The sequence below is a fragment of the Zingiber officinale genome, chromosome 1A (assembly GCF_018446385.1).
Source record: "Zingiber officinale cultivar Zhangliang chromosome 1A, Zo_v1.1, whole genome shotgun sequence".
NCBI classification, from domain to species: Eukaryota; Viridiplantae; Streptophyta; class Magnoliopsida; order Zingiberales; family Zingiberaceae; genus Zingiber; species Zingiber officinale.
The window spans coordinates 138,581,729-138,609,436 of NC_055987.1; the positions used below are offsets into that span (position 1 = coordinate 138,581,729).

A 27,708-nucleotide genomic window follows, 5' to 3' on the forward strand; every position below is an offset into this window, starting at 1 on the left:
ATATTAACTGTATTTACAGCAAATATTATAAAATACAAAATAAGTGCATATTTTCAACCATCGGAATACTTTCGACTACACGTTCATAGAACAAATAATACAAATAGCCTTGTTGATTAGTGTACAGTTCATAATACAAATAGCCATGTCACTGGAACACGTTATATACAGATGATCTAGAGGTCCATAACATTTTCCATCCTCGTTGACACAAAAAGGTACAAATGATCCATCAGGCAAGGAACAAGCTCTAAGTGCAGGATTGGCAAACCTTTCGTGCTTTCTAATGGAACACCGGCTGCAATGCCAGAAACCTCATCTTTTGTATGAACATAACCAAGAATAGATATGAAGGTGTTGCAAGATGCATGAGCCAGAATCACATCCATTACTGCTTACTGCTCTTCTGCGGTGAAGTCTGGTTCAGGTGGCTTCTGCAGCAACATAACAGGCAATCTTTCCTGCAACCTTGCCTTGCGAGCAACATTTCGTCTTAGGGCACGTAGTGCATTCACTGCAAATCTGGAAGCGTAAATAGTCGCGCCAAGACTTGGTGTAGCAGCGTTATCCTTCACAATGGCTGCCTGCAGCCTGTCCTCTTCTTCACGCAGCGATTCCTCTAGCTTCTTTCTCGAGTAGCGGCGCCAAGCTGCCTGTATAAAGCAAGCAGCCCATGTTCTCCACTGCTGTGAATAGAACCTAAAAGTATGCCTCAGTTTCTTGCTGTGTAGCTTCCTGAATTGGGATGCAACAAATTTCAAATCATCAGCTATTAGAGCAAAGGCTTCAACCTCCGACACGGCCTTTACCGTCCTAGTGGAGGTGGGTAGACTAGAAGCTGAGTGTGGGTCTAAAGCCCATGTTAGAAGCTCTTCACCACAGAAATCTCCTTCCGTCAAGTAATCTGAGTTGAAAAACCCAGTCCTCCCACCATTAGTCGTCACACTAAGCAGTTTTCCTCTCATGATGAAGAGCATTTCATCAACCGGGTCTCCCTCGCGAATAATGCAGCTGCCTTCAGTGTAGAGAACAGGTTTCAGACAGTCGCACAAAGCATCCATGAGTTGATCATCCATTAGTTCAAACATAGGAACCTACAAAACAGCAAAAACAAGAAAAAAAAATTATCTTGCAAACTTGAAAAATTAACAGCTCTTAGTTAGAATAACGATTCCAGGATAATCAAATATACTGAGAAGCTTATACTTAATCCCTCCCTAACATGCCTTGGCTTATATCAGGTGTTGGTGGTGACTGGTGAATATGAAAAACAATAGGAAAGTAACTTACCCTCTTCAGTAGTGCTAAACAGAGATGACGTTTTATGTCCCTTCTTAAGTCCTTGGGTAAGTTTTGAAGAAGATGCTCTTCATCAACCCCTCTTGTTTCTTGCCATCGGTATTGCTCATGACGACGTATTCGCTCCCTCAAGTTCTCTGGAAGTAACCGATGAGACATCCATTGCTCTGCATCTTGCCTTTTAACCCTCATTTCTTCTATTCTCACAGTGGTTGATTGCAAGTAAGTCTGTAATATCAGCAGATCACTTGTTTAATGTACCAATAAGAGATGTAATGCACGTGAATAAACCTCACGTCTTAAAATAAAGAACCCAGACATAAATATATGCTTATTGGTGTTGTGCTACTTCTCTTTTAGTGCTTTGCAAGAAGGAGAGCACAAGAGTAAGTTATTATTTTTTGATCTAAAAGTCACGGGTTTGAATCCTAGAAACAACCTCTTACAAAAAGCAGGATAAAGCTGCGTACAATGGATCCTTCTCCGGACCCCGCATAACGGGAGCTTCGTACACCAGGTTGCCCTTTGGTGTTGTGCTAGTTCTCTTTTTAGTTTGAATAAACAAATAGATGATATTTCATGCCTTAAAAATGCTTATTCATCAATTTCCACAAGCAAGAACTGATGCACTTAAATATAATCAAACACCAAGTTTTGCATGACCAAAGTTGAAACAAATACTATCATATTGATCATTGAAACAGAGTACCTGCATATTGCCAATAAGAAGTGAAAACAAGACAAGCCCAGAAATGGAGACGAAAACAGCAAATAAGATCTCCCACAAATAAGTACTGGTTTGCATATTTTGTCCAAGGGCACTGCAGGATATCAAGCATAAAACCAGTTAAGTCAGAATATATAGATTCCAATCCAATGCCTTTGGAAAAAAAGATTGCATGTGCCAACAAACTTCATATGATCAACAATGAGATAGCCATAACAAAATAACTTTAGGTTAAAGGAGCTCCATTGTAACCATTTTGAGTAGATAAGATAGACATAAACTGAATATAGAACAAGAAACAGAAGTAAACTAAACTATAAATCATCAAAGAAAAAATATTTAACAATAAAAAGTCAACCTCAGCTCAAAGCCTAGTAGCAAACTGAGACTAGTGAGTTAGTTTAAATTTTTCTTACTCACATTTCTCATTATTCTCTTAGAATTGATGTTTAACCCTTAGTATCATTTTTGTCTAAAAAAAAAATTCATCAATTTACCACAATTTCCAAAGACAAATTAATAACTTTCTTCTTGTATTGCCCTCCCTCTTTGCTGTAATAGATGACAAAACTTCACTTGTTTCCTTTCTAACATCTCTTTTTACTCATTCTCTCACAATATTTTCTTTTTATCTTTTTCTAATGTGTAACAAGCTGGGTATACATATATTGGTGTGATCAGTTCTCTTTTCATTTAGCAATATCCTAATCGTATTAATTTGAGCTTGCACATGGATTATAGTAATTGTAAAATTCAGTACCAGCAACCTAGAAATAATCAAGTCAAAACTAAAGAGAATATTTCTTTATAGGTACCTCAAATTTTGTAAGCCCCACCAAAAGCAATAGAAGAACTTTTCCAGAAAGTTTATTGGCTTAACAATGTCTAATTGAAGAGCTTGAAGGTAAATGCCAAAGTCAAAGATTTCAGGATTAGGAGGGGTAATAGGACAATTAGCAGATATGAAATCCGTAATTATGCGGTCTCTTTCTCCATTACTACAGTACCAGGAAGTAGTGTTACAATTTTGTGTACGGCATGCGTGCCTCCAACAAGAATCTTCTCGTTCAATGGAAAGAAAGTACCAGAAAGCCCCGAGTACCTGAAAATATTTTAGTAATAAGATTACTGAAGGCTTTAAAACTTACAACCACATAATTACCCTGCACTAGTCAAATTTTCAGAATCCACCAGCTTTCTGGAAGATTCGAGTGCACAAAAAACAAATTAAACCAAGCCATTTTTTAACTTAAGGTAGGAAACAGACAAGATCAAAGAAAATTTTAATAATTTAATAAAAACTGGTTTAATTGGTTTGAATATTACTAATAATATAGTTTTGCAAGGATCTCAATAAAGTAAAAGGCCCAAGTAGCTGAGCCCAAAATGTAGAGGCAAACGTTGATCGATGGTGATGATAGAATTAATATAGTCAAATGAGGACAATACCAGTGTGGATAAATTAATCACTGAAGAGAAAAAATCATAAATAAGGTTATCATCAGCCAAACATACTTCACGCACAATAAAAAAAATTAAAAGATTATGAAGAACCAAAAGGTGATTAGCCGGAACATTTTAAACATGCAGAAAACCAGGTGATCCTGTCCGAGTGCTGAGTTGACGGTCGCTGGGGACGTGGTGCTCTCGTTGACTCCGCGCAGCCCTGGGAGTGACGTAGACCTTCGGCGAGAACTTGGAGGCACAAAACCGAGCCGGGAAGGGGTTCCCGGCGACGACCCTCCAGCGCTCAAGTCAGCCTCCGACAGCAAGAAATCGAAGTAGAATGACGAGAACTGTAGCTACAGTGATGAATCGTCCATATCTCCGTTGGAGTCTGGGGGTCCTTAAATAGGGCTCCCTGAAGGCACGTGCACGTTTACCGAAACGTGCACGTCTCTCAAAGCATACCTGTAATGAGTGTGTCAGAAAAGCGTGTCTGACACCATACATCAATAGCGCAAGCATATCCCTGACGTGACAGCGGAAACTTTCGTCGTACGATTCTCTGTCTGATCCGACCGCCTACCATGCTGCCTGTCGGCGACACTTGTCTCGAGGAAGATAGAGTTACCTGCCTCTTTTGTCTCATACCAAGCCGGACGGAAGAACCGCTCGGCTAACGTCGCAGTTGGCCGATCGGGACATCTGCTCAGCCAATCATACGAAGGCCTTAGCGCTGCTCGTACGAACGGGAGAACCTTAGTGGCCACGGTTCCCGTTCGATCGAGATGAAGATCGCTCAGCATTCATCCCCTGCTGTTAAGCTGTGCTAGTCACTTGTCGGGCGTCAGGAGCTCGGGCCCAAGCCGAGCCGATCTATTGAGATGCCGGGTCAGCTTTCCGGCGATCGGGGAGGTGATTCGCCCGATCGGGCTGTTAGGATGTATACTAAAAGCCTAGCTTTTGGTATAAACATTTATCTAGAAATAAGAATCACATTGGTCAAATGTCTACATTTATGATAAATATAGTTGTTCAATTAATTTATATTGTAGATAACATGATGTGTGGTGTCACACATAGAGGATCATGTTATCAGTACCTTATAAATTATAAACAGTAGCTCACGACCATGATGGAAAGGAATAAACCATTGGAAGGTCGTAGTGTAATTAGGTATTAGTTTATCTTAACTATATAATTACACTAGTACACTTAGAGTGTATTGAGTAGGACCATTAGAGGTCGTTTCTTTTATACTGACTTTATAAAGGAACAAAGACCTCAGTTATTATGGAAGTGTGTGCTCTTAATCCTAATATAATAACAAACACATATATTTGATATTTATTTCTTTAATTTATCAATGGGTGAGATTTAGTTCGATAAATCAATAAGCCCGATAAGTTGGGAAATGATATCACTTATAGTGTGTGTTGTTGATTATAGAAGGAAACTGTGTCCTAGTGATCTAGGTTGAGAATGTCCCCAAGAGGAGTTAAACCCTGCAGGTGGACTTAGTCCGACATGACGATGAAGTTGAGTGGTACTACTCTTGGACTAAGATATTAATTAAATGAGTTGTCAGTAACTCACTTAATTAGTGGACATTCGACATCTTAAACACAGGGAGACTAACACACTCATAATAAGGAGCTCAAAATGTAATTTGGGATTAGTGCGGTAGTTCAATAATAGTTCTCTAGTGGAATGAATTATTATTGATAAAATTAAGTTGTGTGTTCGGGGCGAACACGGGATGCTTAATTTTATCGGGAGACCAAAACCAATTCCTCCTCTCGGTCCCTATCGTAGCCTCTTAATTATAGAGTACTATACCCACCTTCATACCCATCTTATAGGGGTCGGCCAAGCTAGCTTGAGAACCAAGCTAGGGCCGGCCAAGCCTTGGTCCATGGGTGGCCGGCCCTAGCTTGAATTCAAGCTTAGGTGGCCAACCCAATTAAAATAAAAAGGAATTTTATTTTTAAATTTTTCTTATGTGGATAACATGATTTAAAAGAGAGTTTAAAAATTTAAATCTTTCCTTTTATAAGATTCTACAAAAGATTAAGAGAAGAGTTAAAATCTCTTTCCTTATTTGTAGATTAAAAGGTTGATTTTAATTTTGGTAAAAACTTTCCTTTTAATTATGTTCATGATTTAAAAGAAAGTTTAAAAATTAAAAATTCTCTTTTATTAGTTTCTACAAAAGATTAAGAAAAGATTTAATATCTTTTCTTATTTGTAAATTGAAAGGAGATTTTAATTTTTAGAGATAACTTTCCTTTTTGGAAATTATCCACATGTTTAAAAGAAAGATTTTAATTTATAAAATTTCTTTTTATTAACCAATCATGAAGGGATTAAAATTATTGGAGAAATTTTTATAAATTTCTAGAAACAAATTAGGAAGTTTTAATTTTTGTTTTAATTAAAACTCTCCTTGTTTTGGGGAAAGAGGTGGCCGGCCAAATAAATTGGAGAAGAGAAAATTATTTTTAATTAAATAAATTTTCCTTTTCATGGCAAAAGAATTAAGGAAGTTTTTATTTAAATTTCCTTATTTGCCAAGACCAAGAATTATAAAAGAGGGGGTAGAGGAGGCTTCATGGTGAATAACTCTATTCTTTTTCTTCCTCTCTTTTCTTCCTGGGTGTGGTCGGCCCCTAGAGGTTCCCCTTCTCCTTCTCTCTTCTCCTTCTTGTGGCCGAGACTTCATCATCTCTTGGAGGCATAGAAGTGGCCGGATCTAGCTTGGAGAAAAGGAGAGAAAGGAGTCTTGTTTCTTGCATCCCTTGGAGCTTGGTTGGTGGAAAAAGATCTTCATCTTTTGGAAGCTTTGTGCTTGGCCGAAACTTGAAGAAAGGAGAAGAAGGTGCTTTGGTGGTTTCTCATCTCGGAAGATCGTTGCCCACACAACGTCCGAGGTTAGAAGAGGAATACGGTAGAAGATCAAGAGGTTTTTCTAAAAGGTATAACTAGTATTTTTCCTTTCCGCATCATACTAGTTATTTTTGGAAATAATACCAAATACAAGAGGCATGCGATTCTAGTATTTCGAATTTGTTTTCGATGTTGTGTTCTTTTGTTTTTTTTCCCCTTGTGATTTGATTGTTCTTTTCGGTTGACCTAAAGTTATTTAAGGAAATTAAATATTAACTTTCCTTAAAAGGCTTTGTCTAGTCGGTGGTGGTTGTTCTCATATCCAAGAAGGTCATGTGCCTCGCCACGTCAGTACTGGGAGCTAATTTTGGAAACTAATATTTAATGAAATTAATAACCTAGGTGATTTGGATCGAACGTGTTAAGTTCCACAGGAGATCCGAGTCTAAACCTAAAAGAACAAATAGATTAAACTTTGGATCAAATGCGTTAAGTTCCGCATGCGATCCAAGTTTAATTTAAAAGAACACATGGTAGCTAGGAAAAGGTTCAGATCTTTGTATAAAATTTTTGTACAGTGGAGCCATTAGGTTTTCCGAGTAGCAACTAACACGGGCACCTACAGGGTGTTGACCACCTTGACCTCCTGTCGGTCGGCCCCACAGGGTGTTGACCACCTTGACCTCCCGCCGGACGACCCCACAGGATGTTGACCTCCTGCGGGTCGGCCCCACCCCCTTTACCACCGGATCACCAGGAAAGCACAAAAACAAAGAAGCCTAAAAGTTGATTAACAGAGAACATTGTTGTTATATGTTGAAATCCACACAATCAAAATCAAAGTTATAGTGAAAAGTTTAGACTTATCTATCCTAAGGAAAAAAAAATTGAAGGTTATTTTGCAGTAGCTAATTCATAAGTAGGATAATAAAAAAGTCAAGGGAAAACAAAGTATTTGAAACTTGGAGCTTACATGGCTCGCAAGCATGTAAAGAAAAAGATTAAAAGCTGCCCCTGCCCATGCTGTTTCAGCAATTATGCCAGCAGATCTTGTGACTTCCAAATACAGTGGTATTATCCTGACAAGTCTGGGTACATACTGCAATATGACAATATACATCAACAGTGTCTTTGAGTCCAATGAAGCTGACCCTTTCAATCGTGGCATTATTACCAATATAACAATCTGAACAACAAAAAGAAATTAGAGAACAATTAAACTACAATTCCTTGTAACTACAGAATAGCTAGTTTCCACACACAAAACATACACTGTACTCTCCAATCTCATGAAGATAAGATATTATATGCAGTAGATTTTAGTGAACGAGGTCAAGAAAAAAGATACAATATCAAAGCATGAAAGTAGTTGAAACCAAATAACTAGATATGCATTTTTTTTCTTTATGAATCAACCATTGTAAAAAAAATACAAATATGTCTTGCAAAGAAATGATTATGCCCAACCATCCAATGAAAAAAGCAAAGTTTGAATAACAAAGAACACTTGCAATCAGGTAGAGGAGAAAGCTGATGAGCAGCCAGAAAACCCTGGACAAATTATAATCTTGTCTCACACATTTAACCTAATATTGATAGGATCCGTGCAAAGATGTTCTCAGAAAAAAACTAATCCACTAGAGAATTTTGTAAAAGTTCAGTGAAACAAGTTACTGAAGAACAGATATTTAAATGCAACCAATTAGTTATAATCTTGTGAAGGGATTCAAGGGGTAGAAAGAGACCAAAGTACATATTGGTTAAAGTGATGAAAATGATTTAATTAATCTGAATATTACTAGTTATATACTCTTGTATAGAATTTCATGGAGGGATGGGATTGAAGTAACCTAAATTGATGTGACCTGATTATGAATATATGGTATGACCATATTGATGTGCGTAGATTATATACACTTTTATGCATGTTTTGATGCACACCTACTTGTACTTCATGCATATAATCTATGTTTATTGCACCCTATTTCATTATAATGTCGTACTTCCATTATATTCGGTTCGGAGATCTACTCTTTGCTTGTTTTGATTGATAGAACGCAATTTAGAGTGAAAACGGAACAAAAGATGCACATTGGAGCGAACATAGAGAACATCAGCTCAGGCCGTGTGAAACCACAAGGCCATATGTCCTCTCCCGTATCAAAGCAAGCACACGACCGTGTGAACTCCAGAAGAGAAGAAGACCATGGTCGTGTGAATTCACACGGCCATGTGGACTTTCCAGAGCAGAAGCAGCACACGATCGTGTGACTTCACACGGCCATGTGGCCTAACATAGGAAAAGAAGAACACGGGCGTGCAACTCCACACGGCCGTGCAACCCATCCAGAGGCCAAGCTAGGCACGGCCGTGTGGATCTACACGGCCGTGTCACGGAGGCAGACCTTGGCCGTGTGGATTCCACACAGCCGTGGCACGAGTCGTGTGAAGCCCGTGCCCAACCCTATTTAAGGGGCCTTTTCTCCCTTTTTGAGAAATCTTTGGCTTGGGGTTCATCCCCATTCCTTGGGGAGAAGGTTCTCCCCTTGGGAGAATCCTAGATCTTCCGTCTTTGCCGATCTTCACTGATCCGTCCACCTCCGGAGCAAGGCAACGCCTCCAAGGGCGTCACACTTTAAGGATAAGCATTCTCTTCTCTTTATCTTCATGTATTGAGTTTTAGTTTGCTTCTTTCTTCGTCATTGGATTGTAATCCCTTGCTATAAAGTAGATTCTCTATATCTAGGGTGTAGGGAGTAATTGAGATGTGTTGTGATGTATGAACTATGTATTTAGACATTCCCTTGCTATAGAGTAGATTCTCTAGATCTAGAGTGTAGGGAGTAGTTGAGATGTGTTGTGATGTATGAACTATGTATTTAGACATTTTCCTATGCAATGATGTGTTTATATCATGCTCTATGTGTGTTGTGTCTTGTATGTGTTTGATGAAATTTGTGTGATGTCAATTCATGTAAATGTAAAGGATTTGTCACTATGTTAAGGTTGCTACTGACTGGATAACCGAGGGATCCTTAGTGACAGAGGATACTCATTCAACCGGACATATATGCCCTTAGTGATAGAGGGCATCGATATGTATCTACTTTCTAGAGTCAAAAGATCTTAACATAGGGACTAATCCTTGTTAGGGCATTCCAGTGCTACCGTTAGGAAGTACATTAGATAACTCTAGGAATGTATGACCGGGGGTTGTGATAGAGGGTAACCCTTTAACCAGACTTTCTAGAGTTGCTTCTTTACTTAATGGCGTTAGGACTTGGTAGACTCTCCGGTGCGACTTTCGCGGGGTTGTACCGGACTTTAGTTAGAATCCCTACATGAGTATAAGCATAGAGTTAGGTAGATAAACAATAATACATAGGGGCATTAAGTAGCATCATAACGAAATCGAAATCCTAGAATCTATCATCCTTCCTTCCTTCACTACGTTCATTCTCTCCCTCTCTACTCTCCCTTGACTTTCTCTCTCTTCTCTCTTCTCTTTTTTTTCCTAGCATTTGTGAACGACCTTCCGATTGTCTAGATAATTCGTTGTGCGAAGTTAACTAGTGTTTAATTAACAGTCTTTGTGGGATCGATATTTTTATTACTACTTGCGGTTCATAACAAGTTTTTGACGTCGTTGCCAGGGACTGTTTTCGATTAACATTAGTTGATTAGCATATAAGTTACTCTAGACATTTTTCTTTTTCCTTTTGCATTTTCTTTCTTGTTTCTATTATACATTTTATTTCTTATCTTTAATTCTGCATTTCTAGCTTTCCTTATAATTTTTTAAAATATCATGTGCACTAACATGTCAAGCAAAGCTTCGAGAGAATTTTTCACACCCATGAGCGCAAGAGCAAGATCTCCCATTGATGAAAATTATGATTCAAATGATGATCAATTTGAGTTCCATTGTAGAGTGTATGGTAGCACGTCTTATCCAACTGCTATTTGTCACTTCTTTAAAAAGCTGCTAATACTCCGGAACTTCAGTATTTGGTTCAACCTCAATATCAAGATCCATATGAGTAAGTTCCTAATACTTATGGCTATGACTGGGGAGATCATCAAATTCAGAACCTTCAACCCTAGCTAATTCCATAGTAGAGTGAGCAATCATTATCCCAACAACAGAACCCTAACCTGCCTCAACATTACAATCAATTTTGGATGGACCATCAAAATTTAGACTACAACTGTATACAAAATGTTAGAGCATATTTTTCAAGTAAATCAGAGTCCGACAGAGTTTCAAGATGATCCCAAGACCCAAATACTGCTGCTCCAAGTCAGATGAAGACCACAACACAAGATTCTGAAGAGTTAATGGTGCAACGAGGGATCCTAGCTCTACGAGTATTACAACAAATTTCTAATAATGTTGTTGATCCTTCTATTAATGATATTGACATTAGTGCACTCTTCACTGCTTCTAAAGCTATTGATGTTGTGGATAAAAGTGTCGGGACATCATCCCAAGAATCACCTCCTCACACAACCAATTGACACTATGGAAGTTGTTAGAATAGAATTGGTTGATGATAAATATGTAGGGACTTGTGCAATGGAAGTAAAGCCCCAAGAATTGTTGGTGCAATTTCCAGTAGGTCAAGGTTGACCTAGTTGACCAAGCGTAAACCTTGGTCATGGTTTCGATGTTTGACAATACAGAAAGACATGTAGACATGGACAATGCAGGTGCAGTTGTCCATGCGGAGAGATACTGATCAGGGTCTGATCAGGTTGGATGAAGAAGAGTCAAGTAGGTCAAGGTTGACCGGATACTTGACTGGGGAGTCCTAACTGGGATGTTAGGTAGTTCGGAAAGTCCTGGTGAGTGAAGCCAGGCAGTCAGGAAATCCTGGTGAGTGAAGCCAGGTGAAAATCCTAGTGAGTGAAGCTATGTGAAAGCAAAAAGTCCTGGTGAGTGAAGCCAGGCAGTTCGGAAAGTCCTGGTGAGTGAAGCTAGAAATCCTGGTGAGTGAAGCCGGTGAAAATCCTAGTGAGTGAAGGTAGGTGAAAGCAAAAGTCACGGTGAGTGAAGCCGGGCAGTTGGAAAGTCCGGTGAGTGAAGCCAGGCAGTGAGGTAAGTGAAGCGCGGTGAAAATCCTAGTGAGTGAAGCTAGGTGAAAGTGAAAGTCCGGTGAGTGAAGCCGCGGTGGGAAAGTCCCGGTGAGTGAAGCCGGGCGGTTGGAAAGTCACGGTGAGTGAAGCCAGGTGAAAAATGAGTGAAGCGCGGTGAAAATCCTAGTGAGTGAAGCTAGGTGAAAGTCACGTGAGTGAAGCGGCGAGGACAAAATCCGGATGGATCGAGGCGATCGGACACGGTGTTGTGAAGGTCAGTAGGTCGAGGGTGGCCGGATGCTGCACGAAGAAAAGTCTAAGTGGGTCGAAAGGATTATGACACTTGGTAGAGAAGCTCATAGGTCGAGGGTGACCGGATGCTAAGCATGAGATACCAATAGGTCGAGGTTGACGGATATTGGTTTGGAAGGCGTGGGACTTGGTTTGGGCAAAACCAAGAGTGGATCGATCGGTGGATCGATCGGTACATCAGGTTATCGATCGATGCGGTGACCGATCAAGTAACAAGATATCTCTTGTATGTTATCGATCGGTGCACCGTCGAAGCAACGAAGACAAAGAGAAAGGAGGATCGATGCGTGGACCGATCCGCATCTCTGATCGGTCCGGACCGATCGGAGACGATCGAGAGTTGGGCGAGTTCTTTGTGAAGAGTGCCGATCGGTCCGGGGACCGATCAGAGGAGTCTGATCGGTCCCAAGACCGATCGAGGAGGTCTCGGACCGATCAAGGTGGAGCTCGATCGGTCGGATATATCCGTTGAGATTCACGGGTATCTCCGTCTTCTTATTTATGCGCTGCTGCGAGTTGGCTATATAAAGGAGATCGAGGGCTGAATATTTTTTCTTCTTATCTTCTTCTTTTCTTCTTATTGTATTGTGATTTGAGCTCTGCTGAGCTCCGAAGCTTCGTGTGAGCTTCATCGGCTGGTTCCTGCTGTTGTAGGCGTCTTGTGAAGCTGCTGCTTCATCCAGTCGAAGAGAAGAAGGCAAGCTAAGTGTTGTTACATTTATGTTCTTAGCTTCTTGTTGTACTTGTACTTCTGCTTGCTGTTGCAAAGTTTGTGGCGAGGTTTCTCCACCCAGAAGGAGTGTTCATTAGCTGGTTCTCCGGGGTCTCATCCACCGACGGATTGGTAGGCTTCGTCCACCTTACGGACACGCCGAGGAGTAGGAGTTTATCTCCGAACCTCGTTACATCGCTGCGTATTGAGGTTTGATCTTCTTGTCTTTGTTTCTTTGTTTTATTTTCCGCTGCACTAACGTCAACTTGTAGAAAGAAACTAAGATTTGGGGTCGGCTATTCGCACCCCCCCCCTCTCTAGCCGAGTACGACGATCCTAACAAGTGGTATCAGAGCAAGGTTGCTCTTCAACGGATTAACACCCGAGGGAGCACAAGCTAGAGATGGATCAACTCGGAGAAGACATCACCATTCCACCTTTCTATGACCGCGACGACTTCGCGTATTGGAAGGTAAGAATGAGGTATTTTCTTATGACTAATCTTGAAAATTGGAGTTGTGTTCAATTAGGTTTCAAGCCTCCAATGGATAAGGAAGGAAAACCACTCGAGAAGAAGAAGTGGACAAGGGAACAAATCCACCATTCCACAATCAACGATGAGGTAATGAAAGTATTTGAATTCTCATTACCTAATGACATTCTATGTAAGATAGGTGGATACAACAATGCCAAGGAATTGGGGAACAACTTGGCTAAGTTCCATGAGGGGAACTCCACTTCAAGCCATGAAGAGGAGTCAAGTGAGCCAAGGAGTTCACATCATGGAGGGATGGATTTAGAAGTTGAGGGCTACTCAACATCTAAAGAAGAAGAGGAGGAGAGTTCCTCTTCAAGTTCGGAGCAAGGAGAAGAAGCTTCTACCTCGGAGGGATGAAGAGAGAGCTTACATCCCACCTCAACCCTAGGTAACTCAAGCAATTTAAGTTCTAGTAAATTGCATATATTATGCTTTGAGTGTAGGGAACTTGGACATTACAAGAGTAAATGTCCAAAGAGGGTTAGGAAGACTCCACCGGCACCAAAGATCAAGGGAGTCCCGATACGCAAGAGCAAGGAGCACGTGGTGTGCTTCCAATGCAAGCGAAGGGGACATTATCGGAGCCAATGTCCGAGGGGGAGGCAACCTCACAAGGACAAGAAGACGAGCACATCGATAGGGGGAGCTAAGGCAAACCCTAAGGTAATCTCTAAAGCACATTATTGCAATAATAATAAGACACATGCTAGTAGCCTTATTGCTATTGTTAATAATGGTAAGCATGATAACATTAGAAATCGATACACATGCTTAGGTGCCAAACATGTGAGCCTAGATAAGGATAACACTAGGAAAGTCAACCCTAGAATTAACCCATCTAAGGCTAAGGAAAACCTAGGTAGGAATCCCAAATCAACTAGACACATGCCTAGGAATGCCTCAAAGAAAAATGACAAATCAAGTCTTGAGGTATTAAAGAAGGAAAATCAAGTCTTGAGGTCAAGACTTGACATGTTAGAAAAGACCCTTAAAAATTTGGAAAAGTCAAATATAGGGTCTAAGGGGCAAAAACCAAAGCCCAAGGACATGAAAGGTTTGGGTCACAAACCTAAGTCCCAAGTGGTCAAGCACACTTATCACAATGTTCCATTAGATTATGGAACAAAATCTAGGACAAGGAAGACCATCACCAAGGTCACAAGGGGAGTCACCCCTAGAGTTGATCTTGATGAGTCCCAAATGACCAAGGCTTCAAAGCCTAGGAGGGTCATTAGAAGGGTTGCTAGGAAGTCATCCCTAGTGAAATTTAGTGAACCCAATGAGCTCCAATAGGTATTGGGTTCCTGGGGCGTGATTTCATCACGCTAGATTAGTTAGGGTGTGCCAACCTTACTTGAATAGGTAGTTAACCTAATCATGGCAAAAGGTGGCACTTTAGGATTTTTCAAGGTATAATCAAGCCTTGAAAATGAAATTAAGAATTATTCCTAAGGTGATTAGAATGTGCCAATCAAATTTGAGGAGTTTTCTAGAGTCAATCTAATTGGCACATAGTGATCTAAAAATCTTTGGTATAAGATGCTAGGTCTATTACACTTAGGAATATAGAACCTATGGCAAAATGATCAAAATTATCAAAAATGACAACTAAGGCTAGAATTAGGTATTTTCTATACCTTTATGTGCTATTTGTCATATATTGTTTGTCATATGCCATGTCATGACATCATATTTATTTTATGATCATTTAAAATGTCATGATAATGCTTAGGTTAGTTAAATGTCATGCTTTATTTAAGTTTCATACTTTATGTCATAACATCATGACATTGGCACATGTTTCCATTTATGATACAATTATATGTCATGTCATCATCTTGTGCATTAATGATCAATGAAATTGATTTAAAGACTAAAACACAATTTGATATGGAGATCAAATTGTTATTTAGAAAAATGCATGAGAACTTAGATTAAGCTAACCTAAACTCATATCTCACATCAAAATTGACTTGGATGTGTTTGATACACCTTAGATGTGTGTGAGATATTAGGATTGTGAGTTAGGATCAAGGTGCATAGTTCTTGTACCTAGATGAGCCTAATTCTAATTGGGGATCATAGGGAAAGCTTGTGTACAAGTCATGTACATTTAGCCCTAAGATTATGGTCCTAAATTGAAGGGTTTAAAATCATTTCAAAATTGATTTGAAAAACCTTGATAAAGCTTTTCTAGTGATAGCATTCATCATTGAGCAAGTTGAAACAAAGTTGAGTTAAACTTGAACTATTTCAAAGTTTTTCGAACTTTGTATCAAGTTTTGAAAATGGAAGTTATTTTCATCGAAAATTATTTTTCCGTGATAATATATGTTATGAGGAATGTATCCTCAAAGTTTTATAATTTCTGGAATTTTCTGGAATTTTGTAGGGGTTTCTGAATTTCGGAAGGAAATTCAGAAACTGATATCAGAGGTTGTGGACCGATCAGAAGGGAGTCTGATCGGTCCAGGCAGTTGTGGATCCAGGGAAGACCTGATCGGTCTGGTGACCGATCAGGGCGTGCCAGTTTCGACTGTGCTGTCTGAAATTTCTGAAATTTCAGCAATGAAGTTGGTGTTTTGGATTTCTAAAGGGTTGAAACTCTCCAAGACATTGTTGGTGCAATGGTCAAGGGGGAGTTGACCTTTAGGGGGAGTTTTACCTATTGGTCAAGGGGAGTTGACCTTTAGGGGGAGTTGTCATGAGTGATATGGGATTATCACTAAATTGACTATTGACATTAGTATCAAGGGGGAAATTAAGGGTTTCAATGAAAGGTATGGGACTTTCATTAGGAAGAAACTCTTGACCTTGATTCACTCTTTTTGATGTGTGTCAAAAAGGGGGAGAATGGAGAATGTCTAGAGAATGTTCAAGGAAGAACATTGGAGTTAGTGGGAGAGTTTGTTGATCACAACGAGTGAAGTTGTGAACAACGATAACTTACTCCTCAGGGGGAGAGTTTGTTGATGTGTGCCAATAGGGGGAGAATGAAGGGTTTAAGTTAGGCCTTCATTATCTAAGAAGGAGGTTGCCTTCTTAAAAGGAGAATGTAAGGTTGTAATTTATGTTTCATTACCTAGTGGCATAAAGAAAGTTGAGGCTATTGGATTAGCCTAACTTAAAGGTATTGTCAAACATCGAGGGAGATTGTTGGTGCGATTTCCAGTAGGTCAAGGTGACCTAGTTGACAGCGTAAACCTTGGTCGTGGTTTCGATGTTTGACAATACGATGACATGGACAATGCGGTGCGGTTGTCCGTGCGGAGAGATACTGATCGGGTTCGATCGGGTTGGATGAAGAAGAGTCAGTAGGTCGAGGTTGGCGGATACTTGGGAGTCTAGCGGGATGTTAGGCGTTCGGAAAGTCACGGTGAGTGAAGCCGGGTGAGGAAATCTGGTGAGTGAAGTCGGTGAAAATCCTAGTGAGTAAGCTGGGTGAAGCAAAAGTCACGGTGAGTGAAGTCCGAAATTGGTGAGTGAAGCCAGGCAGAATGAAATCTGGTGAGTGAAGCCGGTGAAAATCCTAGTGAGTGAAGCTAGGTGAAAGTGAAAGTCCGGTGAGTGAAGCGAGGCGGTGGAAAGTCACGGTGAGTAAAGCCGGGCGGTTGGAAAGTCCGGTGAGTGAAGCCAGGTAATTGAAATCTGGTGAGTGAAGCGGTGAAAATCTAGTGAGTGAAGCTAGGTGAAAGTCACAGTGAGTGAAGCGGGCGAGGACAAAATCCGGATGGATCGAGGCGATCGGACACACGGTGTTGTGAAGGTCGAGTAGGTCGAGGGTGGCCGGATGCTTGCACGAAGAGAAAAGTCTAAGTGGGTCAAAGGTTGGCCGGACACTTGGTGATTGAGCAGGTCGAGGGTGACCAGATCTAAGCGTGAGATACCAATAGGTCAAGTTGCCGGATATTGGTTTGGAAGGCGTGGGACTTGGTTTGGGCAAAACCAAGAGTGGATCGATCGATGATACATGGGTTATCGATCGATGCGGTGACCGATCGGTAACAACAGTATGCTCTTGTATGTTATCGATCGGTCTGCGGACCGATCGAGCAGAGCGGACGGAAGAAAGGAGATTCCCTGGACCGATCAGCATCTCCTCTGATCGGTCCACGGCTCTCGAGAAGATAGAGTTGGGCGAGTTTTCTGTGAAGAGTGTTGATCGGTCCGGGGACCGATAGGCTCTGATCGGTCCCATGACCGATTAGGAGGTCTCCCTCCCGATAGGTGGAGCTCGATCGATCGGATATCCGTTGATATCTCCGTCTTCTTCTGTCTGCTTTGCTGCTGCGGGTTCGAGCTATATAAAGGAGATCGAGGGCTCTGATTATTTTTTCTTCTTACGGTTCAAAGCTTACGCTTCTTCTTCTTTGTGATTTGAGCTTTCTTGAGCTACGCTTGAAGCTTCGTGTGAGCTTCATCGGCTGGTTCCTGCTGTTGTAGGCGTCTTGTGAAGCTGCTGCTTCATCCAGTCGAAGAGAAGAAGGCAAGCTAAGTGTTGTTACATTTATGTTCTTAGCTTCTTGCTGTACTTGTACTTCTGCTTGCTGTTGCAAAGTTTGTGGCGAGGTTTCTCCACCCAGAAGGAGTGTTCATTAGCCGGTTCTCCGGGGTCTCATCCACCGACGGATTGGTAGGCTTCGTCCACCTTACGGACACGCCGAGGAGTAGGAGTTTATCTCCAAACCTCGTTACATCGCTGCGTGTTGAGGTTTGATCTTCTTGTCTTTGTTTCTTTGTTTTATTTTCTGCTGCGCTAACGTCAACTTGTAGAAAGAAACTAAGATTTGGGGTCGGCTATTCACACCCCCCCTCTCTAGCCGAGTACGACGATCCTAACAAGAATCACCACTTTCAGAAGCACCACCACTTGAGTCAGAGCTAGAGCCACTACAAGATCCAGAAGAAGTCACATCCACTGGTTTGGAACTTTCAGATATCTCTCAACAAAGCAAAGTTAGTATTTCTTGCGATCTTTTAGAAAACTTCATAGAGGTACCTATGATTGATTTTGTTGGTTGTGATTCCATTTCTGATAAATGCTTAGCTAAACTTGATATGGTTCTAGTTATTACAAATTTAACGTGTATGTGGAAGGTTTGCTTTTCCTATACGTGTGTAGGTTTTCATGGGGCCGAAAATTGGAAGTTCACTCTGAACCGTCTTCGACCACCTAAAAGAACTTCGAAGAAGACGAAGATAGAGAGTGATACTTCACTTTATATCTCCTGTCATAAAAGCTCCCTCCATAATAAGAGTCCTTAGTAAGAGAGTGCTGAAATATATTACCCCTCTGAGGTCATGATTTAAGTGATCTAAATAAGGTGGTTGAACTAATGACCTTAAACAAGCACTTCTTGGGAGGCAACCCAAGTTCTTCTTCCTTGTCTTCATTTATGTTTTTAGTTCTGTCTAGTTTCTTTTCTTTCTTCATAATAACTCTAATCTCTCTACTTAATTTTTCTTATTTATTTCTTTTTATAGGATTACAAGTTGTGGAGGGGTGCAAATCACATATAGGGAAATATCTTCAGAACATGAATGTCTCAACCATTTAGAGCTGATCACTTGGTAACTTCTCTAACTTCAAAATCTCCTCCATTTTACATTTCTAGTTTTCATTGGGAAAAAGTTTAAGCCTAGGGGATGTGTTAGGTTGTAGTGTAGTTTTTGCACTTTTTGCATAATAAAATTTTTGCTAGTTGCATCATTCATCATCTCATGATTGTTTGTTGTTCTTTAATGCAAAATACTAGTACGTTTGTTCTAGATTTTATGTGGTTTATTGGTTACTTATGGTGCTAGTATATTTAGTAATCTATCTTTTTCTATCTATGATAGCATGAACTGAGCAATGTTTTTCTCGTAAGAGTTTGAGTATTGGTCTTATTTTAGGATCTCTTTTCACTATGCCTAGTTTTGATGATAGATAACTCTGAAAGTAGTTATGATCATAGAATTGGACTAGTACTTGTGTTTCTAAAGTGACCTCTTAATTATATTTTGATTACTAGATGATCTTGGATCATGGCAACTCACTTGGAAAAATCAAAATCCCTTCATTTGCATTTATATTTTTGCATTTGTGTTAGTGCTACGCCTTTAAAGCACCAAAAGAAAATAAAAGAGAAAAAAAATCATATGAATAAGGGAAAAAAATAGTTGTCATGAGTGGAAACTAACAATTTACCCCTTTGAGACCAAGTTAGGTTACTAGGGAAATAAATATTATGTTTCTCTTGATTCTGAGTAATCCTTTAAGACCTTGTGTAGTTTTAGAGATATGAACCATGCGTGTGGCAGGTAAGTACCTATCGCTGGAAGCATAAGGAACACGATTCTATAACGACTTGACTAGGCTTGGGGTTTGAAACTTAATAAACTTAGGTCACTATTGCACTGAGCATGGAAAACTATTACTTAGGTCATACTCAAAATATTTTTGTATCTTGCTCATCAATGAAATCATTTGATAGGATTAGATTGACTTGCTAAAGATTATGATGCACTATTTAACCACATGAGTCTAAATACAGTTTTTGTTTGAGGACAAGGTTTAAGTTTGCGGGTGTGATATGCGTAGATTATATACACTTTTATGCATGTTTTGACACACATCTACTTACACTTCATGCATATAATCTATGTTTATTGCACCCTTTCATTATAATACCGTACTTCCATTATATTCGGTTCGGAAATCTACTCTTTACTTGTTTTGATTGATAAAACGCAATTTAGAGTGAAAACGGAACAAAAGATGCACATTGGAGCGAACATAGAGAACATCAGCTCAGGTCGTGTGAAACCACAAGGCCATATGTCCTCTCCCGTATCAAAGCAAGCTCCGGCCGTGTGAATCCACACGACCGTGTGAACTCCAGAAGAGAAGAAGACCATGGCCGTGTGAATTCACACGGCCATGTGGACTTTCCATAGCAGAAGCAGCACACGATCGTGTGACTCCACACGACCGTGTGACCCATCCAGAAGTCAAGCCAGACACGGCCGTGTGAATCCACACGACCGTGCCATCGAGGCAATCCTTGGCTGTGTGGATTCCATACGGTCGTGCCATCGAGGCAGACCTTGATCGTGTGGATTCCACACAACCGTAGCATGGATCGTGTGAAGCCCGTGCCTAGCCCTATTTAAGGGGTCTTTTCTCCCTTTTTGGAAAATCTTTAGCTTGGGACTCATCCTCATTCCTTGGGGAAGGGTTCTCCCCCTTTGGGGGAACCCTAGATCTTCCGTCTTCGCCGATCTTCACTGATCCGTCCACCTCTGGAGCAAGGGAACGCCTCCAAGGACGCCACACTTTAAGGATAAGCATTCTCTTCACTTTATCTCCATGTATTGAGTTATAGCTTGCTTCTTTCTTCGTCATTGGATTGTAATCCCTTGCTATGGAGTAGATTCTCTAGATCTAGGGTGTAGGAAGTAGTTGCGATGTGTTGTGATGTATGAACTATGTATTTAGACATTTTCCTATGCAATGATGTGTTTATATCATGTTCTATGTGTGTTATGCCTTGTATGTGTTTGACGAAATATGTGTGAGGTCAATTCATGTAGATGTAAAGGATTTGTCGCTGTATTAAGGTTGCTACTAGACTGGATAACCGGGGATCCGTAGTGACAGCGGATACACATTCTGTTGGAGTTGCAAGGTTGCAAACATAGTCCCATATTGGAAACACATGGGAAAGATCATGGGTTTATAAGAGAAAAGATATCTCCATTGGCATGAGACCTTTTGGGTAGAGCCCAAGAGCAAAACCATGAGGGCTTAGGCCCAAAGTGGACAATATTATGCTATTGTGGAGATATCTAAATTCTTTTCGATCCTACAATTGGTATCAGAGCCCGGACTGCCAGAAGGTTTAACCGCCGACTGTGCATAAGAGTTATGGTCTGATTGAGCCATGTGGGTACAATATTGACCTTGAACAAAGAAAGTGGGGGCTCCTATGTTCGGATCAAGAGGACCAGACACCAGGCAGGAAGTCCTAGTTGCAACTAGACAAGGAAGTCCTAATAGGTCGGGTGGACCGAGGGGCAGGAAGACCTGGTGGGTCGAGGATCGGACGTGGGAAGCCTATGGTCCTTTGTTTGAGGGGGGGATTGTTGGAGTTGCAAGGTTGCAAACATAGTCCCATATTGGAAACACATGGGAAAAATCATGGGTTTATAAGAGAAAAGATATCTCCATTGGCATGAGACCTTTTGGGTAGAGACCAAGAGCAAAACCATGAGGGCTTAGGCCCAAAGTGGACAATATCATGCTATTGTGGAGATATCTAAATTCTTTTCGATCCTACACATTCAACCGGACATATATGCCCTTAGTGACAGAGGACATCGATACGTACCCACTTTCTAGAGTCAAAAGATCTTAACATAGGGACTAATCCTTATTAGGGCGTTCTAAATCGAGTTGATACTCTAGTACTACCATTAGGAAGTACATTAGATAACTCTAGGAATGTATGACCAGGACCTCATGACAGAGGGCAACCCTTTAACCGGACTTTCTAGAGTTGCTTCTTTACTTAATGGCGTTAGGACTTAGATAGACTCTCCGGTGTGACTTTCGCGGGGTTGTACCGGACTTTAGTTAGAATCCCTACACGAGTATAAGCATAGAGTTAACAATGCATGAGGACATTAACTAGCCTCATAACGAAACTGAAATCCTAGAATCTATCATCCTTCCTTCACTATGCTCATTCTCTCCCTCTCTACTCTCTCTTGACTTTCACTCTCTCTCTCTTCTCTTTCTTTTTCTAGCGTTTGTGAACGACCTTCCGATTGTCTAGATAATTCGTTGTGCGAAGTTAACTAGTGTTTAATCAACAGTCCTTGTGGGATCGATATTTTTATTACTGACGACGTAGTCGTGCACTTGTGGTTCGTAACACATATTGAAAGATAATCAATAGATCTCATAATTAGAAGAGTTAAATTTTTTAGTTGAAGTTGTAATGGGTGACAGAGATGAAAGAAGACATTAGTCAATATAATAAAAGTGATTTAATTATTGTGAATATAACTAGTGAAATATCATTGTATGAAGCTTAATCAAGAGATAAGATTTAACTAGCTAATCCTATATAGTTGGGCCAAATACTACTTAATGATAATGTGTCGTTTAAATTTGTTGTATCACCTTAATGATATTCATGAAAATAGTTATTTTGGCTCTTCAAACAGTTGGGTACAGATGTTTGAATAGTCAAGCATGTTTTCTCATGGTGCAGTATCATAACTCGTTAAGCAAAGTTTCCCATGATTACCTACAAAACCTGCAAAGATTTAAGGGGGGCATAACTTTGATGCCCTTCATTCTATCCCATAATCCTCCCTCCTAATTTATCAATAATTCTTCATTGATTTCTCTTATTGTGAAATAAATAATTAACTATAACTTAATTTCCATTTCGTTGAAATAAAAAAAAACTATCACAATCAGTCTTAATTATTATTTTTTGTATTCATTAAGTTATAATTTTCCAATTTTCTCCTACTTAATGGACAACCCTTAGTTTCTAGCATTTGCCTACATAGCTCTTAGTTAAAAAAAAAAAAAAACAGCCCGGTGCACGAAGCTCCCGCCATGTGGGGTCCAGGGAAAGGATCCATTGTACGCAACCTTACCCGCTTTTTGCAAGAAGTTGTTTCCAGGATTCGAACCCGTGACATTTTGGTCACATGACAACAACTTTACCGTTGCACCAAGACTCCCCTTCTACATAGCTCTTGGTTATTAGAAAAAAATCTTTCAGAAACCAGAAAATTTCCTCCATCTAAATCTCTCATATACTAGGAAATTGTCCTCAATCTTGGTTAATTTGGTTAACATCGAGCATTGAAGCAAACCATTTTCGATAGGTGATCATAAACACATTACAGCCTCTCTAATAGTATTTAAGTATATAAATCAATGCAGAAGTTAAAGGCTCTCTTTTACAACTTCAATATAAAGATGCATGCATCAAAAGCTATTGGGCTATGCAAATTCAAAGTCTTAGTGACCAAGGAAATTAGTGAAATAAATTAAATCTATAAGTTCTGTTACTCATGTTCAGGCTTTTAATATATAAGCAAACTATGAGACATAATAAACTTTCAGATCAGTTAGAGCATTCTCACATGAGTTTTTAACAGGCAATCCATTTTCAGTGACCAGCATATTGCTTGAATATATCAGATACAAGGTTTATTAAAAGTGAAGAGATCCTACAAAACTGAGAATAATTATAGATTTCTAGGCTTCATTAAGGTTTCTATGTAAGATAACCTTAAAGGAATATTTAAGTTTTAACCAAACATTTTATAAGGAATAATAACATTTTACCTTGCTAGAAAATAACCTTTTATATTGTACATCTCCAACATTCATTAGTCTAAAAAATGAAAATGGAAAATAATGGTTTTTGCAAACTCAATATGTACAAAAAATTTTAATGACAGAAGTCAAAATTAGCATATTGTGCATGAAGATGCAGCATAAAGATGATTTTGTTACCTGTGGCAGAGGAATAACTGCAAGAATGTCAATAAGAAAGTGTGATTTCAGATATCTAAGGGCTATTGCTGAAGAATCTTCAACCAAGATCCCCTTTCCAAATACACGAGATGGCGGAGCTATAAAGCCAGTTCGAAATTGAAATATGATATGGAGAACGTAAAAGATGTCGGTGAAGGTACGTAAGACACTAGCGGTGATTACCAAATTGTCGTCCAAATCAATACAAGTCTCTGTATCATTCACTACTGGAATATAAAAGAAGAGGGGATCCACAGATATAGCCATCACACAGGATAAAACAAATATCTTATTCCACTTCTGGAGAAATGGTCCTTGAGGATCCAGTACTTTCTTCCTAGACTTCAAATTATCCACAGGTGAACCTTTTACAGACTCATACTGAAAGAAAGTGCCAAAGAAGTTGTTTATACGCTTGTACATTGTGGTCAGATTTCTCATTTATGAACCAAGTATTTTAGAAGATACCCTCTCCAAACTCTGATTTCTCAGGACCCTAATCCTGAAATTTGAGTACTGTTTGAGTCAGTGTAGATATCCAGGTAGTAATGAAAAATAACATGCTAACAAGTGAGAGCATATTGAAAATGCAATTTTGAATTCAGAGATTTGCCAGGTAAAAAGCTAGATAACTTTGATACAGAAAACTGCTTCTTCAATCACAAACAATTAAAGTTACTTTATTAATACTTATCATCTACTGCATAATTTGTCCCTTGCACATCTTGTAAACAAAGGCATTTGCAGATTCATCAGCTTTATCTACTTTTGTGCAATATAATTAGCTGGCTTTCTATGATTATATGCAGTTTCAAAGCTTTAAGTTTGTGGTTTGCTAATGTTAATACTGATCAATTGCCTACATAAAAATAATGAATATATGTGAATCAAGCATACTGTAATCAGGTAAATACGGTCACTTTATCAGTTATTAAATATTAAACTACACTTTATTGCTGTTAGAAGGGATTAAAAAATAAGTATTAATAGTTTTACACAACAACAAATATACTATAGGCTTTAATCAGGCTAACAATGTCACTTATGGAAAGGATAAATGAAGTATTAATAGTTTTAAACAACAAATACACTATAGGTTACCCTAGCAAGTCTTTCCAACCACATAGGATGGCCAAGTCATTGCCTACCACCTCGTAGGAGTCTTTGAGGCTATCTCAAACTTATCTGATTCGGACGGGTCCAAATAGGTGTTTCCTTTGTAGTGGTTGCAGGCACAGAGCCATCAAATGCTATATGGAAAGGACTTCAACTTCTACAGCAAGATGCCTGATCATCATATGAATAGTGTGCTAATGGGTAACATCCAATTCCACCCACAAGGCATCAAACCCAATAGAGTCAATCCCAGTCTCAGCAACGTCAGTCGTGGCACAGTCTACAGAGGTCGGCAGAAACATTCACTACCTCAGCAGTAGTACCAGACACCCCTCAGCAACATTACCAGTAGCCTCACCTATACGATCTGCTGCCTTAACAACAACACCAGCAACCACTGAAGCAGCAGTACCAACCGCTACTTGAACACATGCAGCATCAGCCGCTGTATAAGCCGCACATCCACCAAAGAGAGGTCAGTAACAGCAAGGGTCAACATCTGGGCATGGGTATGCTATAGCCCATGAGGAAGTTTTACAAGTCAATAGGACTATGGTTAGAGGTACAATTTCTATTTCAGGTGTTTGTGCTGATATATAGATAAATACTGTTTTAAAACATTCTTTTATATCACACATGAGGGGCTTTGGTCTGAGCGTATTTTTACATTATGGAAGTGTGTTAAGGTCAGAGTGGGAGGTTAAGGCTTTCTTGTTGGAGTTCAGGAGTTATTTGCGTAATAAAGTTGATTTTGCTATTAAACTAACAAGAATGCCTGTATAGGCGCTCTGAATGTAGATTGAGACACTGGATCTCTGACCTATAAGGATGTGCATGAATACACTAACTGTACATTCTACAAAGAAGTGCATCCTTGTGTGGTGTGCCATTTGGAAACATAGCCTGATTAGCTTATGCACAAAACATCAAGCAATGATTCTATGGCTAAGCTACAGAAAGATAAGCTTTGATGCATTTTTCTTTATATATATATATATATATATATATATATATATATATATATATATATATATCCTGCCCAACGATTCCTGTGCGATAGATGCGCAATTTCACTTGCCGTAACAGTGCTCCGTCAGAATTTAAAAAATCACACATCTATCCCTCCGGTACAGTATGCATGCACCGTCTCTTTCTTCTTACACATGCTTGTATCTGACACATGCATTACCTCCTACACAATTGTAGCAGCTATGGTTTCGTAACTGCTACAACTATAATTATTTTTTATGTTGTAGCAGCTATGGTTTCGTAGTTGCTAGAATTACAATTGTTTTTCATGTTGTAGCAGTTATGGTTGCATAGTTGTTACAACTACTACGAACCCGAAGTTGCTACAACTGTGTAGCAAACTTCCAAAGATCATAACTTTTTACTTAGATATCAGAATGAGACTTTATTTTTTGAATTATAGATCTCTGAACGAGCTTCAATTCAAAAAAAAAAAAGATCGTCTCATTATGATATTCGAGTCAAAAGTTATGATCTTCGGAAGTTTGTTACACAATTGTAGTAGCTACACATATTGTAGCAGCTATGATTTCGTAGCTGCTACAACTGAATAGCAGATACGAAACCGTAACTGCTACAATATGAAAAATAATTGAAGTTGTAGCAACTACTATGCTGTAATAGCTACACATTGTAACAACTACTAACTGCTACTGCTACACATTATAACAGCATTGTAATAGCTACTAACTGTTACACATTTGTAGCAACTACTACGTTGTAACAACTACACTACCTTGGTGTTGGTTTTTAAAAACTAGCACCATAGTGATTATTGCATGCAATTAAAGGGGAAAGAAAAGAGAATTTAAAAATTAGATTTTGGCCGTGTCAAATGGCCCACGTCGGATGTCGCCCACGGTCCCTCACATAAGATTGGCCAGGGTATCATTCCTCATATATATATTGACACCTATCTTCATTAAAATAGCTTCCTTTTTAACCTCCATGCAATGCATATATCAGTAAACAGGTCTCCCATATTTTAAGTTCCCATCTTATTTGAAATTCTTACAGAAGTCTCTCGATTGTTACTTGTGCTTGACTTACTGCCATAAGTGCTCCGTCTTATTTTTAATCAATTGTAGCTTTCACAGGTACCATGAAGCAGATTATATAAATAGGCACTGCTGCAGAGTAAATTTCACACAATCTCCAAGCATGACAATATAAAATTTTACAACATCTTACAATGTATTTTACACCATCTAGTCAATACTTCTAAATTTGTCAGTTGTAATACAGCTCTGGAGGGTTAAATTCCATATAGCCAACCTCAAGTACTTAGAATATACATGGTTTGATGATGAAGATAATAAGTTAACATTTTTCCAGTTCTGACATCATAAAAAATAGATGTAAAGACTCAGTGAAGTCTGTCATCAAGACAAACAAACGAATGTTGCAATGGTTATATCGATCCTAAAGTCTAAATAGCCATGTTTTATCCGGTAGCGCTAACGTCAAAATATCCACAACAAAGAAAATGGCGAGAGAAAATAAAACTTCTACTTACGAATGTAGCAGAAAATCCTTTTTTTTTTTCTTTAAGTAATTGTTTGTCTAGCTTCCGCAAGCGAACATCAATTAAAAACGAACCTAAAGGCAGATGTTGCTAACCCTACAATTAAAGCAGCAGAAGCAAACCAATTAGCGCCCGATCCACCAGCTAAACCTTGTCTAACTCACGAAGCTACCAAGAAAAGATCGATCGATGCGTACGATCAGAAGGGGGAATCCAAGATAAAGCAAGGCAACGAAGAGAAAGACGATACCCACTTGTCTCCCATCAATCGGATTCTTCAACTACTGCCATCTTCAAGTGCAAGTCAATTCTCAACAACATCGATAGGAACGAGATGGGTTGAGTAGTTTCTCCGCTTCTTCCAAGTCTCCGATTCGAGGGTTTGATCAGTCGATCCACTGGCGGCCGGTGAAGACGCGACGATAAAAAGTCGAGTACGGCACTACGAACAGTCCAGACTCCACCATCTACGACGGAAGCGATAACAAATAAGCAC

At 39.6% G+C, this 27,708-nt stretch overlaps 1 protein-coding gene across 5 annotated transcripts; it reads right to left on the reverse strand.

The window, feature by feature from the left end:
• Positions 1-88: 88 nt before the first annotated feature.
• Positions 89-27,708, reverse strand: LOC122035076 (cyclic nucleotide-gated ion channel 1-like). 5 transcript variants are annotated; one of them, XM_042594454.1, is made up of 7 exons: positions 27,467-27,708; positions 23,522-24,044; positions 7,329-7,541; positions 2,842-3,128; positions 2,009-2,120; positions 1,291-1,527; positions 89-1,094 (listed from the first exon to the last, which is right to left on the reverse strand). In XM_042594454.1, exons 2-7 carry the CDS (start codon positions 23,981-23,983, stop codon positions 396-398), a joined length of 2,010 nt encoding a protein of 669 aa, XP_042450388.1. In that variant the 5' UTR covers positions 23,984-24,044; positions 27,467-27,708; the 3' UTR covers positions 89-395. The 5 variants fall into 5 exon arrangements, with proteins under 5 accessions (XP_042450388.1, XP_042450416.1, XP_042450396.1 ...); XM_042594482.1 differs by having other exon boundaries at positions 23,522-24,058; XM_042594462.1 differs by having other exon boundaries at positions 27,463-27,708.